The 17545-nt window shown below is 35.9% G+C and overlaps 1 protein-coding gene across 1 annotated transcript in view; it reads left to right on the forward strand.

Annotated features, from left to right (window-relative positions):
- Nucleotides 1-268: 268 nt before the first annotated feature.
- The window catches only part of LOC149787927 (sterile alpha motif domain-containing protein 9-like), a 51679-nt gene continuing 34402 nt past the window's right edge, over nt 269-17545 (forward strand). The window contains exons 1-2 of the mRNA XM_089974184.1: nt 269-424; nt 7361-7469. Of these exons, the coding sequence (XP_089830310.1) occupies nt 7385-7469 (85 nt within the window). The 5' untranslated portion in view covers nt 269-424; nt 7361-7384. The remainder of the gene's footprint in view (nt 425-7360; nt 7470-17545) is intronic.

A 17545-nucleotide genomic window follows, 5' to 3' on the forward strand; every position in this document is an offset into this window, starting at 1 on the left:
TGCTCAATTTCGGAGGTAAGTAAATCTTGCTTGTAGTTCGAAATAATGCCTAAATAGAAGTGATCGGTTTTTTAAAACACCGGAACTTGTGAAGTTTGAGAAAAAAGATGGTTCGATGCATCCGTAACTTCTCTGTCAATTATTGTTACCTAAAGAGCCAAACTAATCCGAATAACAGCTGTCGGCACCCATTCAGTGTGAAATCGATCGGGTTGACCTTGAAGTTACGAACGGATGACTTGTGTGACATAGTCTGGATGGTCACGTGGTCAATATGTGACTTCCTAAATCTCATGGGAGTCAATGAGCGTTGTGTTAATCACTGAATTATTCTGGAGGAATCCCCACTATATTTCATGAAACGTGCATTCTACGATATTTTCCAGAGTCAAGAGGAGATTTTAATAGGGGAGTTTGAATATATGTGAGTATATTCATTAAAACGTTAAACGTTGTCAAGTAATAGATCGAAAAGTTCATCCGGGTTTTTTCAGTACACATGGTGCAAACTTTGTCCAGCTGGTTAACTGGTAGAATGCTGACAACTAATATTGGGTATAGAGTATTTCAGTCCATATTTTTATATACGGTTCATATGATAAAAACTGTTTTGTTAATCTTCAGATTAATATCTTTTCGATTGGCGAACTTGCTACACACGAAAACGTTTATTTCGCCCTAACACCACCCAACCCTCATTTTGAGTTAGCCAGGTTGACGAAAAATGCTGTCCATTCTTACATCATGAAATACATAACTGATTATTATTGTGCTGATACTGCACGAGATATTTTCCTCATTATATCCTACTACTATCATAATTCTCTCTCTTAACTAAATGTAAGAGGCACATACTTTAGAGGCGCGGAATTAACATCAAAGATTAAAGTCATAATTATTTTCGAGCGTGGTTTGCCTGCATGACCAATAATACCATCTTGTGTTTTCAGTAATATTGGCATAAACACATTGCAGATTCAGAATAGTCGACCCATTGAATATATCGTGTTCTAATTCATAGCTTCGTTTTTCAATGTTGCCAAAAGAAAATTATATAAGAATTATTGGGAACATTTGGGGATAAGAAGAAAACAAAATAAAGTGAGATTTGGAAGGTTTTCTGTAATATCTTTTTCATAAAAATCTAACTTATGATACTTGTGCAACAACCATACGGACATAGTAGTTATGACGCACTATTGTGAATCTCTGTTTTCCAGATTAGATCCCCAGTTCCACCATAAGAGAATATATGTCCATCAAAGGTATGTGCTCTCCAATGCTTCTTCCTAAAAGAGCAACTGATATAAATGTATGTGGTATCTGGTGATTGTCAAATCATTTTGTATATAGTGAAAAATCTTTCAAAATTCCTCAATAATATCTTACATAGAAAATAAGGTTTTTTGGATATCAAAAATCAACATCAGGATGAAAACAAATGCTCCAAATTTAGCCGTTGTATTTTAGAAAACACTTGTGTGTTCATTAGTACTTTCAAGACTGGACTATTGTAACTCAATTCTGTCTGGTTCATCTCAATATCTGCTCCAGAAACTTCAAAAAGTTCAAATCACAGCTGCTCGGATCATACTTAGAGTACCACGATCAGAGCACACCTCCCCGCTGCTCTGTACCCTACACTGGCTATCCATTCGATCCAGAATCAAACACAAAATTTGTTATCTGTGCTACCTTTCACTGTCGGACTCTAGTCCAACATACCTATCCGACCTCACCCATGTGTACACACCAGCAAGTTACTTAAGCTCCTCCTCTGACAATCGTATACTCATTATTCCCACTATGAAAACAAAGTCATATGGACAGCGTTATCTTGCATACCAGGGCCCAGCAACGTGGAATGAATTGCCCACTGAACTTAGACACAAAGATACAGTGATCACATTCAAGAGGGCTCTCAAAACTCACTTATTTCGACTGCAAGAACAAACTTAAAAACCTAATAATGTTTCCAACCTTAAATATTCTCAGCATGTTTTTTTAATGTTTTCTAATTTCATGGTGTTTGTTTTTGTAATCATATTATTATGTTTTTTTTTTATCTTATAGGTGTTGTCTAATGTTGTAAAGCGCTTAGAGCTTCTAAAGATTAGGCGCTATACAAAGTCCTCATTATTATTATTATTATTATTACAATAGACTGGTCCAAATTTAGCTGTTGTATTTTAGAAAACACATTACAGTAGACTGGTGCAAATTAACAAAAGTATAAACTTGTGTTCATCATATGTTTGAATTTTTCAGTCATTTAAATGCACGAAGTGACAACAAATTATTATTATGCTGTACTTATAGTGTTTTGACCTGTCAAGGTACACGACAGCCGTGCGAATAGTCTTTCCTAGTTAAGATGCACGACAGCCGTTCGGACAGTCTTACCTAGTTAAAGTACACGGCAGCCTTCCAAATAGTCTTTCATGGTTAAGAGTTCATGACAGCCGATCGAATAGTCTTTCCTATTTAAGGTACATGGGTACATGACAGCCGTTCGAGTAGTCTAAGCCTTTAACGTCATTGAATAGAATCGAATGTACAAGTTTATGCAGCAGTTTTCACGTGAATTCCACAGAGATGCACACGTTTTGTGGGATTTCGTTGGGTAAATAAAGCAGTTATTAACGGAATTTGAAAAATTGTCAAATGCTTTCTTCGGGGAACCATTCCATTTTCGGCAAGAAAATCAATTACGGTATACATATACAAGCAAACATTTACCTAATAGTATTACAACGCACAGTAACCAAACTTGGTTTGATTATTGTTTATTTCACAACAAGGTGAAATCACTAGATATCTCGCAACATTTTATTGTGATGTACTAGTCATTGAAATTGTCCACGAATGTCCACTTTTGCAGGAAATTTGTTTTGAACGTCTGTCTTTGATTATTGTTTATTTCACAAGGTGAAATCACTAGATATCTCGCAACAATTTATTGTGATGTACTAGTCACTGAAATTATCCACGAGTGTCCACTTTTGCAGGCAATTCTTTTAGCGTGAGCGTCAGCCTTTCATGTGGATATCAGTTACATGTGTGAGACGGTATTACAAAAACCCCATGAACAGCATAAGATGTGCTGAAAAATAGCGTTTACACCCCGTGTTATAAAATATCGCAAACTCATCTCGTTAAAAATGTTAATTTGACACACGTCAAACTTTCGGGGGGGGGGGGGAGTCTACATACGGAAAAACGTTGCATTTACACCCGAATAGTCACTTTGACTCCATGTAAATATCTTAGATGACAAAGGTGGACAACATGTAGATCATAGCGCACTTTTAAGATACAAGATTTGTCTCCCTTGCATCAGATACCTATTTTACTATACGATTGTGTTATTTTAGAGCTTTTGTTTATGCATGTCAATGTCTGCAATGTTGTAATTATGTCATTTTTTATTTAAAAAAATCTTATTTATGCTTTTAATTTGTAAAAAGCTGTTTACCGGAAAAATTATCAACCTGCTAATCATAAATAATGTCCGTAAAAAGAGGAAATTAGATTTGAATTTCAGTTGATGATTGTACCGTTTTAAATTCATGTGGTAGGACCTACGTTTCTGGCTGATTATAAGAATCAAAATTTTGACAAGACTGATAATAAATCCTTATTTCTTCCTACGTGCACATATTGCAAGAAAACAGGGCACGTTATTTCTGATTGCTCATGGCTATTTACTGGAAACAATAGATTTGTTGGGTCAAACAAATCCCATCTGATTATATTATGGAGAATTATGAACCATTCATGTCGAAATGTTCTATATCACTTACTGGGGATCCTGCCAATCCTATCCCTATTAAAATATTAAGTGACACATGAGCAAATCAGAGTCTTTTATGATCAGGTACTTTGCCTTTGTCTGAGAAGTGTTCTCATTCTGTAAGTGTTCTTGTTCAGGGAGTAGAGTGCGGCTTTATTCAGATTCATCTTCATAATGTTAATTTGTCATCAGACTTAGTTTTAGGGCCAGTATCTATTGGTGCTGTGAACTCCTTGCCCATTGTAGGTATTCATTTATTACTAAGCAATGACTTAGTTGGAAATAAGGTTGTGGTTAGTCTATCTGTAACTAGAAATTATTGTTTCGATCAAAAGGTTGATCCTATTGAAGATTTTATTTATACCCTGCTTGTGCAGTTTCTAGAGCTATGGCTTGAGAAAGAAGTTGATCAGGAAACTATTCCTTTGGCTGACACATTTATTGGTCAGGCTTTTGAAGAGGTCACTTTTGCTCCTCTTTTTGATCAATCAAAAGGAATTGATATCAGTGATCCTCTTTTAACTACTCATTATCTTTATTCCAATCAGGGTGACAAATGACAATCACTTGTCGTCGAACAGGAAAACGATCCTGAGATTTTCTTTTATTTCAGAGGAATATCAGAGAAACTGAAGCAGCAGAGGCAACAACTTGCTATTTTGTGAAAAATAGGGTCCTTATGAGAAACTGGAGACCACCAGAGGCACCCGCTGGCGACGAGTGGTCAGTGAGCTATCGCATTTTTGTTCCGAAGTCGCATGGACAGGAAATTCTCAATTGAGCCCATGAAACTCATTTGACTGATCATTTAGGAGTCAATAAATCTTATAACAAGACCGTACATCACTTTTCCTGGCCGAGAATTAAAAGTTATGTTATGGCAGGTTTTCCCCTTATAATCAGATTTAGGACATATTATTCTTGGACTACTGAAGTTGTTGAGAGTGAAACTTCTTTTAACACATGATTCAGAATGTAATCTTCTTGATTATGTCTCTGTTTGTGACGTAGGAAGAAATAATATGCAGTCTACTCGCTCAAACATGAAATTGAGGCAGGACAAAATTACAAACTACGAAACTGGGAGGAAGTCAATGACACGGTTAAAACTGAATTGATTATTATGTGTTATTAAAAGAAATGTTCCCGCAATGTGACATTATTCCTTTGAATTTAGGACTATGTGTCGCGTTAATCTTAGTGACTAAATTGTTTTTAATTTCTTTTATCGGCAGATTCTCTTTGTTTAAATAAACCACCGAGACATGACGAGCAAAAGATTTGTCTGTGCACGAGAAACTAATTATGTTATAGTGTTGCAAATAGTGATGAATACTACTTCTGTCTGTGCGAAGAAGAAATAATCTCTCTCTCTCTCTCTGGGGCCCCGAGTGGCCGAGTGGTCTAAAGCGCTCTCCGCTACGGATCACTGCCATCTCACCTCTGTCTGCGCCGGTTCGAGTCTCGGATTCAGCCAATGTGGTTATGTGAGAAAGCTTGCCAGTAGCTTCTCGTGGGTCGGTGGTTCTTTCCCAGGTTTTCCCGGGTTTTTCCTCCACCATTAATACTGCCCGCCATGTATAGCCTATCGTGTGCTGAAAAATGGCGTTAAACCCCACAACAACAACAATCTCTCTCTCACCAAGAAGTGTGTGTATGTAGTTTGCTGCGGCAGGAGCTAGATTTACAACTGGAAGGATGTACGTGATTGGAAAAGTCTTGGATTCAACACTCGGGAATTCAGCGTGGATGACTATCCCAAAACGTGTATGACAACTGTTAAGAAAAAAAATAAAAATAAATCCCAGACAAATTTTTAAAAATGTGAGCATGGTGTTGTACAATGAAAATATTTATTAGACATATAAAATGTTATTGTGGTTTTTATTGACTATCTCAGACATCTCAAAGCTATTATATATTTTTGTCCCCATCATCCGGTTCTAAATATTTGACGAAAGGTCAGATCGTTAAAAGCTGGAAGCTCTGCATCTTCGCCATTACGTTAAAAAAAACGAATTTGTCAAATGTGTGATCAACACAAATCACTTTTGTTATATCAGTCTCCAAAGCTTATCGTGTAGTAAAACAAAGAGTGGTGATTGACTTACACGTTATTAAAAGAAAGTCATAAAGAATAGATTTCGTTTGTAATGGGATTCCTTGAGAATACATTTTCATAGATTTCGTTTTTGTAATGGGATTCCTTGAGAATACATTTTCATATCTCCTTCGTTACGATCCGTATATAAACACTACAAAAGCATCGTTCACTTCTGTCTTCTCTGACAGTATCCATTATGACTTCCCTTGTATCCCAGACTCCTGTCAAACTGATTTGTTCATTGTATGCCATCGGTCCTGAATCAAAATGCACAAGAGCGCTGATATTTGTCAGGAGCCAATCTCAAAGAAGTGCAAAATGGTTGATTTTGACAGCACGTCATTTACTACAAGCAATTATTCAAATTTCCAATAATCAAGCGCAGCGTTTTTTTTTTCTCCTTCAAAATAAAAAGTAGCTTTGAATCTTTACACAAACGAAGAAAAACTTCTTGAAACCGAATGGAAGTGAAATTTTAGAAGGAATCATTATTCATCCACTTCTACAAGCCGGCTTCCTCCAGTTACACCGTTGAGACCCAAAGAACTTCTCAAAGAAATGAGAACAGACTCTCCCTACTCATTTAGCTAAACATTGGGATATCTTGTCTGTACTCACCAAATCCAATGCCCTGATGCGAAAACATCTTATTCAAAAAGTTCAACATCTTAGTGTTCTTCATCAGATGGCAAAACAAGAAAAATTGCTCTTTCAACGGGGAAGATTTCCTCTAATTCTGATAGATAACTTGTTAAAGGCACTGCTTCCTTCTTAGGATTGATTTCTGGACCTTTTTATGACAAGAGTTGAAGTGAACAAAATGAGGCATACCTTCCTCATAATACCTATATACCTGGATATTATAGAAGGACGAAAATTAACTTTAGTTCCTTACAAACTTTAGATGGAAGTGGAGCGCTGGTACGGACAAAAAATACCTCACTTACCCACCGACCCTAATCTCAGAGATATCACACTTAGAACAAGAATTGCAATTGTTGTTTGACCAGACAGTTGTCAGAAACGAAAATGTCGCAACGGTATGAACACTTATTAGATTCCTTCAGCTGTTTCAAAATAAAGCTTTAAACCAAACTGATTAACCTACTTTGAGATATTTCAAAATTTCATAAAAACCGAAGAAAGAAAAACAACAGCAATACCATTCTTTTCATCGTCCTGGGCAAGTCTTCTCCTCGTACTGTGAATTATACATCGCTTTTCTTCCTCAATCTATTCTATTTGTTTCCTCTATTCTGTCTTGATACACTTTTCAGCAGTTATAATGCCTCTACCCCAGCTCTTCCTTGGAAATTATGTGTACTTCAGTTCTTGATGCGGAATAACATGGACGGACATAATCACATTTGCTTTGTCTTTTATTCATTTTTTTCAGCGATGATGATGAAGATGATGATTATTATTACTATTGAGTAATATTATTACTATTGTTATTATTGCAGTTGTGTGAAGATCATGGTTACAAAATGAAGTTGAAAGGGCCACTCATTAAAGTCGACGGTGTTCCCAATAATGCTACTAAGAGAGACCTCTATACTCTGTTCTCCTCAGGTTAGTCAGCGTTATCATGTTACTTAGAGTTTGCAGAAGTACCAAAATATACATTTTTATAACTCTGAACTCTAGGGGTCAATTTCAAAGCACAACATTCTAATTGTTCTCTATTATATATTTAAAATATGAAAGAGTTTTATAGCATTGTTCATGTCGTACAATTTAAAATTATGAGAATAGTTTAGACTTTTTAATACAATGACATTCATATGATGCACATGTAGTCAAGGCTTACACACACACACACACACACACACACACACACACACACACACACACATTTTTTAAGCATCACTGATAGAATTAAGAATGTTCTTGAACGAATTGACAATAATTTTTAAATAGTTATTTATTCATAGTCAAAGATCACTTTTTAATTCCAATGAATAATTTAAATAAATACATTAAATCCTTTCAAATGAACGCAGCTTTATTTTACTAAGACAGATGTTATGATATGGAATTACAAAAATTGTTTATTGCTTGGCTTGTTTATATAAAAACCTCTCACAATATTAGGACCAAAATGTTAAAAGTTCATTTCTAGAACATTCTAAGTTGTCATAATTATCAATTCTGTTGCTAAAGCTTTAGTAAAGGAAATGACAAACAGCTGGTACACAATGAATTCCCGTGGGGAAACCATTGTACTGAACTGAAACGCAAGTAAAAATTTTAAATCACAGAGTAGTATTAACTATGTAAATATGTTGTTTTACACCCCCACCCAACCCCCAAAAAGTAAGGCATGCCTCTACTCTCAATTACTGACCATTGTTGCCATCGTTTGTCAGGGTTCTTCCAGTCATAATGCATTCTGGACTCCCATGGCATTGGCTTGATTGATTGATTGATGATTATATTTTCACGGCGCATCAGCACTGTTAAGCGACAAACGAAAGGTTATGTGTAGGATTATTTAAAAGTGATTAAAGGATTCTTATCGAGCAGCGATACAAAATCAAACAGTTAAAATCAAAACGATAAGATGGTCAAGGTAATATATAAAACTTACCAATCAACGGGGAATGTAAATGATGTATGCTAATGCAGATTCAGTTGAAAAGGTATTGGATATAAAGGACGGTATGTACATTACATAAAAATGCTCAAAGTGACAGCATAAAAATTATAGTTTATAATAAATGTTTACTTATTTCAGGAATTTTATAATGCAAGAGACGTTTATTGTATCAGAAAGTTCCTTCATGTCACGCACCTTGTAGTATTGATTGCACGTAGGTTGAAGGTCGAAACACTTAGTCATAAACTGCTTAATAGCGAATGGTTCATTGCAAGGACCGTACTCTGGTGGGTCTTCGCCTTTTAGCACGTGGGAGTGGGTTATATAAGTATGGCCAATTCGAATTCTTGCAATGACTACCTTCTCCCTACGGATAGTTTGTTATTCACTGCATCATTCCATGATGCCTGCCAATTCTGACGTAAATACTCTTTGATACAAGGTGTAAGATCAGTATATGGTATTTTAAAATCAGATGGTATTGTGATAAGGCCATTTTAGCAGCGCGATCTGCTTTTTTATTACCTTATATACCACAAACAAAGGCTAAAGAAGCCTTTTCCTCATCCTTTGATCCACCAGTATTAATTCTTGTGTAGTTTTTAAATTCGGTGAGGAGTTCATGATAAGAGTTGTGGTACATGGAGGGATTTCTCTCAGATTTTTTCCATCGTGTGTCTTATATACACTTGGTTGCTTAATTATCCAGGTATGTGTTTCGGAGAAGGACGTGTTCTGGACTTTAGAAAGATAAATCTTTTTACTGTCAAGGCTGGATGATATTCTAATGCCAAAGAAATGTATGGCGTTTGGTTTATTTTCGTAAAATGTTTGATATTTAGATTGAAAAACAATCGAAAAAGCATGGTTAAGAGGGTTTGATCTTAATTTAGGAGCATACTGTATGGAAAGCATTTCTGTAAAATGTGTTAGAGGTGGCTCGTTCGCTTCAGCGAGAAGGCTTTCACATAGGGGATGTCTTAAATGCTCCAAGAGAGAGCCTTATTCTGTGATGATAAGCTGGGTCAAGCATCTTCAAGTAGGACTCTAGCTGAACCATAAACAACGCAACCATAGTCCAGTTTGGAGCGAATAAACGTTCCATATGAATTGAGGATGATGTTTTTTTTTTTTATCAGCACCCCAGTCAGTGTGCGCTATTACTTAAGTAATCTAGAGATTTTAAGCATTAGCTTTCAAGTTCTTTAGATGTGGAATAAAAGTCAATTTTCTGTCGAAGATGATACCTAAAAAGTTTGTTTTCTCAACAACTGGAATAGGTGTTCTGTCCAGAGTGAGTTTAGGTTCGTCATGATGTCTTCGTAACTGACATACTGCATGCATACTGTTTTTGACTTTGAAAATATGAAACCGTTGGCACTGGTCCGATTTTGAATATGGTTTATATTCTTTGATCGATAACATATTAGAAAATCATCAACGTATAAGAAGCAATCCACATCAGAACTAAACACTTGGTGATGCTATTGATTTTGACGTTGAAAAGTGTCACAGGTAACATACTGCCCTGGTACACACCCATCTCTTGCTCGTGTAGAGAGGGTGGATCACACACGTACATTGAATTCTGTCTGAGAGAAAGTTCGATATGAAAGAGAGCAGACGGCCTTTTTTGAATCAGATCGTGCAGGTCATTCAGTATCCCGTACTTCCATGTCGTGTCATAGACCTTTTCTAAATCAAATAAAACCGCTACTAAATGTTCTTCTTGATAAATGAGTCACGAATAAATATTTCCAGTCTAACCAGATGATCATTGGTGTAATGGCCATATCTAAAGCCACTTTGGAAAGGAGATATTCAATTGTTAGTTTCCAAGTACCATAAAAGCCGAGAATTGATCATCGGTTTCATTGTTTTGCGCTCACAGCTCGTCAGGGCAATGGTTTGATAGTTGGTAGGATCTGCGCTATCTTTACCTGGTTTGGGAACTGTTATTTCTTTTTCCAAATGTTTGATACATTACCAGTAATCCATAAATCATTGAAGATTTCCAGAAGAACTGTTAATGATGGTTCTTGTAGGAGTTTCAAAAACTGGTAATGTCTGTCGTCAGGCGCAGTGGATGCATCATGGGCCTTAGTCAAAGATTTCATAACCTTCAACAGTGAAAATGGTTGATCATAACTTTCTGAGTATTTCAATGTGGATTTCAACCGTGTCATTTCTTTCTGAGTTTTTAATCGTCGGAAGGCTTCTGGGTAATTAGACGACGAGGACTTTTGAGAGAAACTATCATCAAGCGTATTAACTATGTCATGTTTGGAATTGAAATTCTTGTTGTTTAGTTTCAGATGTCGGAAAGAATTGTGGTCTTCCTTTCCATTTATTTTGCGGATCGTGTCCCAAACTTTCTTTATTGAGAAACGAGAAATTAAAGTTGAAAGATATTTTTTCCATGATGCTCTTTGACTTTCTTTAATCGTGCAGCGAGCCTTGGCCCGAACAATACGGTACTTAGTTATATTTTCGGGCGTTTGACGATCATTAAATTATTTAGTGCTTCTCGGCGTTGTCTAATGGCTTCTTTACATTCTTTGGTGAACCATGGTGTTTGAGTTCTTTTAGGTCGTTGAGGAACTGGCAATGGATTCTTCTGCAGTATCGATTAGGACAAGTAAAATACTGAATAGGGTCATTGCCATTTAAAACGGTATTCCCTGTTATGTCTAGCTGTTCAAAGTGTTTTAAACTTGACCCAGTCGGTCTTCCTTAAATTCCATTGTGGAATTGCTTCATCGATTGCAACGTTGGTATTCTTAGAAGAGAATGGAAAGTGGTCACTGCTGTGAAGCGACCTTCCATTTGTAATCCAAAAGCAGCGGTGGAGAATAAATTGTCAAATCGATACACGTGTAGGCATCCATTCCTGGGTGTAGATATGTCGGTGATTTGGTGTTATATAGACACAAGTCGTGTCTAGAAATGAAATCTTCAACCATTTTGCCCCGTCGCTTATGTAGTTTGATACCCATAAAATGTTAAAGGCATTAAAATCTCCAAGTAGAACAAATGAGGCGGACAGTTGTTGAACACGGTTGTCTGTGTCATTTGGTAGTAGGTTGTTATTTGGTGGTATATAAATAGAACAAAAGGAAATCACTCGATGTAGTGTGACGCTTACAGCAATGGCTTGTAAATTTGTGTTTAAGGGAATGACGCTATGAGGAGCCCTATTGTTTACAACAACGGAAATTCCTCCTGAAACCTTATCAACATTTTTGGAGGATGCGTTAGAAAGGGCATAGTTTTTAAGTGTGATGTCCGTGTCTTTGAAAAATATTTCCTGCATGCATAGTACTGCAGGATCATGTTCGTTTAAAAGCAAAAGAATGTCATTGTAGTTTGTTTTAAGTCCTGGGCAATTCCATTGTATAAAGTATTCTTCATTAGATTTCTTTTTAAATCTGAGCGGATGTAACTAGGTTAGACAATTCGCAGCGAAATATATGGATTTATTTCTCTGGAGTAAGAACATGATTACATTTGCTGGTTGTAGGTCAGGAGCCACCTTGAGTACGTGAAACAGTTTCTTCTGTATCCACTTACTCAAAGTCTCCAAACCTGTTATGCAGCTTTATGGGGACATCAAACCCATTTTGCTGCCAATTTGTTTGCGACCTTTTGTTAATTTGGTAATTTTGGTGGTGGTGTGGTGTTGAAGGTTGTACGAGTCGATATTGAGTTTTTCAGAGGTTTATAGTGTGACGTGTTTGAGCTGGATGGTGATTCAGGTGGGCTTGTTTGGGTTTGGGCGTCTTTCGTTGTTTTTGGAATGTTTTTCATTACAGTTGAGAAGGTTGGTCCTGGGGGTGAAGTTCTACCTTTTACAAGCTTTCTGGCCTCTGGGTAGGGAATGGGGAATGGCTCTGAACTCGGATTTCCGACGAGAGGGGTCTCCGCGTCGGCCACATTCTTGGCTTTTCGAGAATCTGTCTTCATGATAGTCGTATTTTTGATATTTGAAGCATCGAAGGGAAATTTGTTTATAAATCTCAACCATGACTTGTAAAAATCCAACTTTGACCACTTTAGGTACTGTTGGTTTGTTGAAGGTGAGTATAATGGTGTTGGAGTCCTGCATATTGTTGTTACGCTTTTTACAAATTCTACGGACTGCAGTGACACCTTCATTTTTCATCCCTTCGATGACTTCTGTGTCGCCGACTCCAGCCAAGTCACGGCAACGAATGACGCCTTTTGATGTATTAAGTGATGTGTGCGAAACAGGTTAACGGAACATCGTGAAGAGTTTTAATTTTTTAAAATCTTTTCAGTGTGTGCTATACGTTCGCACTTTACAAGCAGACTACCCGATTTCAGTTTTTGAACACTTTTGGGTTTGCCGACTAAACCAAGTATATTCTTTTCGACAAGTGGTTTAGCTTCATCTTTTGACTGGTAGACCATGAAGCAAGGAAAGGATTCCACGCCATATGGTTGATCCTCAGATTCTGAAATGGATTTTGTTCTCTTTAGCTAATTGTTTTTGTTTTGCTTTTCCATTTTTTCTGTTTTTCACTTGTTTCGTCACCCGTGCTCGCCCACCCACGCCAGGGATACACAGGTGGTATACTCAGTAGGTAAGATTACCTCCCGATTGACCCGTTAAGCCACCGCCTTCTAGGAAGTCTTCTGCGAGTAGGAGAAAGGAAAAATAAAGGGGTAGACTGCAGAGGCAAATGTGTTATCAAGAGAGATACATGGAGAAAGTTAGAGAAAGTGAGCGAGTAAATTAAGACCTCCTAGGGCTTGGCGTGACCAGCCGATTACTCGAGACCGGACCCTCCCGACCACCCGTCCAGAAGAAGTAGAGGCCAAAGCAGTATATTGCGTTGGAATGCCTCTGCTCAACTACCAAGATCCTTTCCTCCCCACGACACGGGACGCACCTCATGGCAATCAGGCTGCCTTTACTAAGTCGCCTCTTACGACGTGTAGTGAGGACACGTCTGGCCAATTCTACAACCCCAGACCCGCAGGGGGAGGTATTGGCTTGAGGTGAAAGGAGTGTGGAAATATGCAAGTGGTAGAAAGAAGGAATGTGTGCTATTTATGATGTCATAAATAAAGAAGAAATTGTTTTACTTTGAAAGAAATATTCTATTTTGTTTTCTTTATTTAGATATTCAAAATTGTATTTACATACAGTGAACCAATTTTAATTCATTACCATAATATAATCTAAATTAAACGAAGCGTCTACAATACACCAAAATTACACGTGTGCTTAAAACAACTATTTTTATTGTAAATTTATGAGGGTATGAAAAATGGGTTAACAAAATATATTCCAAATTTATATTTTCAAAATTAAATTTGGTAAAAGAATATTATTGTTTATATTATCAGAGTTCAATCCACTATGTGGAGATTTGTTCTGCCTAATTATATGAAAACTCTAAAAGCTAGGTTTGTAGAGCTTCCAAAATCTTGGCAAAAGAAAATAAGGAAATCTAAAATCTGATTTCTTTAGAATGACTAAAAACCTGCCACACCATATTTATAAATGCTATTCAAGAAATATAACATATTCCTATAATTACTTATATTTATTAATAGTATTTCTTAGAATTATTTTATACAAGTTAAAGAATCTCTGTGACTCAAAATCTGGCCAAATCCAAAATCTGGAGAAAAAAACTAATAATCTTGATAAATCCAATATCTGGACAAATCCAGACTCTGTTTTTAAATAAACTATTATAAGTATAAAAATAAAAATTTCCGAAATACATTTACCTGATTAAACTTTTTTGTTGTTGTTCAATTTCCAAACAGTAAAGATATACATTTTGTTACAATTCCAAACTTTGATTTACGGCCAAATTTGTATTTAAAGAGAAACCGACTACTGACTCTTGACGTAAATGTTGTCCGTCTGAACTCTGGAGTGAACTGGGCCCTCTTTATACTCTCACTCTCTGATTCGTACACAAATATATTGCGCGGAGACCAACACGGTTCTCCGATTCAACCATTAGAAACTATAAAGGTACCAACTAGCGCTCATTAACAAAGAATGGCGGGAACAATGGTGGCATTACAGACATAATAGACAAAAATATACATTAAATAAAAAAGCAACATAAAATAGAATCTTTCTGTATGAAATAGCTCTCAAACAGTTAATCGCAACATTGTGACGGGCAACAAATGCACACTGAATGAACTGAATGCCGTTCGATCTCGTCCAAAGCATCCAGGTGCTTTTGCCGAGGGACCATATCAATATATTGTAATTAATGGAAACAAAGTAATGCACAAGTATTGTAAATATTCATTAAAATATAATAATGATAAAATTGTGAGACTGGCATATATATATATATATATATATATATATATATATATATATATATATATATATATATATATATATATATATATATATATACACGCACACACACACACACACACACACACCACATACATTAAAAATAACATGTCATTTAAAGTGTTGGTGCAAAGCAAATTGATATACCAATACCAGTAATATATCAAATTGTGATCTGCCCATGGCGCAATAATACGCATATATACACATTCTCACAACCGTGTGCTAATGATTCTAGATCAATGATGAATTTCCACACATTAATCATTAGTGACATATGATAATAACAATAAAACGTGTTAAAAATCCCCGTTTTCTAAATGAATTGAATATAGTACACAATCTCATCCCAATTCTTTCTGCTTTCTTTTACCCCCTCTGTTCTAATGCATAACAGAAGGAAGAAAACACTAAGCAGAAATCTGGAGCGAGAGAAAAAAGAATTTGTGGTGCATTAAAACCTTGAAATCGAACATGCACCAAGCAATCTACAATAATACGGCCTGTCTTGACGATATGTGTGCATTTTCTTGGGATTAATTTACAGTGTTATATGATCAATGATACAAAGTTGCAAACTCTGTCGACATCACACGGTAAATTTCTCGGTTAAGTGGTACACATACTGTGATTTATTTTGTTATTTCATAAACCAATTATAATGTTCTAAAAATTATTAATTAAATATGAAAAGGCCATTCTCTCTCTCTCTCGGACGAGGATCTATGAAAGACGAGCGTACAGGATTTTCGCTTGTGACATCGATGTTTCTAGATTTATGAATGATGGTAAAAGTTAAGTCAAACCGACCAAAGGATGAGAGAGAGAGAGAGAGAGAGAGAGAGAGAGAGAGAGAGAGAGAGAGAGAGAGAGTTTTATGGTCGGTATTACTGTTATTAACTTATGACTTAGATCAGCTGTGCATATAAAGTATTTGAATTACCTCTTGTTGGTTCGTCATTTTGCTTAGTTTCTATTCTACATTAATTTCCATGCGCCGGTACGTGAATGGCTGAGCGTTCATGTGAATGGCGTAGCTAACCATGTGCTTATAGTGCTTCTTCATTAAAACCGTCTTTCATGTTTAAACCATAAGTGTTTATTATATTGATTTAATCAATGTGAAAAAAATAGAAACTGAGAAGGAAAAAACAAACAAAAAACAATCAACTTATCAATATGCAAAGGTTATTGTGAATAGCCACAAAATGAATAGGACTTCATTTTATAGCGGACACACTCGGCAGCGATGTGAGTTAATTTACTCGTTCAATACACAGCTGCCTGTAGTAAATCTGAACTCAGTTCAAACGGCAAATATATGCATTTGTTTGTGATATAAATAAAATATATGTACAGTACGTACGTTGTATCAATGATATACCACTCGTTCTAAAAAATGTTCATTAAAATGAAACCCGACAAGCCTAGTTTCCTTTTAATGAATAATTTATATATCTCGTTGTGTATCATTGATACAGCGTACATATATATATATATATATATATATATATATATATATATATATATATATATATATATATATATATATATATATATATATATATATATATATCTTTGTTTCTAGCAGCTTAATTATATTCGAAATGTAAAACGTTTAAGAGAAAACGCAATGCTTACTTCTCCATATGACGCCCTATCTGCCCACATTTGTTATAATGACGTAGGTGACTAACTCGTGTTATGCAATACACTACATGTATATCTTGTCTCTCTTGCATCTGAACTTTTTAACCTTTAGCCGTGTAGTCATTTTTTCTTATTTTCTTCCTTTATGTTCAGTTTTGACTTTTTAAATTAATTTTGATAGTTTTGAATCTCTGTGCCCTACTGTGTATATTATTTTCTACACGTGTCATCCTTTTTGTATGACTTTATGTATGTATTGTCCACTAAGATAGACCTTTAGGTGGAGTTGTTGGGAAACGTATTCCATTTTTTGTTCTTACATATGCATAGTAGGTTCCTGAGAACTAAATAAATCTATACATGAAAACATTCGTAATTTTGGACAAATTCCATTTTACCAATATTTTAGAATGAAAAATGAATTGTTATTGTTTTTCTTTGAGAAGATAAATATTTTGCTATGCAACATATGAAGGACTCCATAATCATTGTTACATCATATGTGAGGTTACCAGTAAAATACATGTAAAGACCAATAGCTTTTAAATTTTCCAAAGCCCTGGCAAACAGGTTTTACATCTATTATGCATGTTTCGCCTGAACTGGCATGCGATCAAGCCGCAATGATTTTGTGCAGTATATATTTGTCGGCAGGCAAGCAAACGTCTCGAGATTTATTTGTGAATGATTTTAATAGAATTATTTAATAAGGAAATTGGAGTAAGGAATTATGAAATATTTGCACATAGTCCAGTAATGACACAAGACTAAACATGGAAGAATCGTTTTACAACACTACGTCTCTAAAGGGGGTCAACAATATAGCACATTTCTTCTTGTAAGGCGGGGAATCCGCGGTATCATTAAGTTTATTATAAGCCACCCCAAAATAAGTCTGCGTACTCTTTGGCTAATAAGTCTGTACACTCTTTGGCTACCATGAACAGTTTCACTTCAAAACGAGCGATTACTATATTTTTTTGTTGCTTGAATGCGCTATGAAGAGGGTTATACATTTTATTGAAATGGGGAGAGCCAATT

This window comes from Sinohyriopsis cumingii, chromosome 11 (genome assembly GCF_028554795.1).
Source record: "Sinohyriopsis cumingii isolate HCF-2022 chromosome 11, ASM2855479v2, whole genome shotgun sequence".
NCBI classification, from domain to species: domain Eukaryota; kingdom Metazoa; phylum Mollusca; class Bivalvia; order Unionida; family Unionidae; genus Sinohyriopsis; species Sinohyriopsis cumingii.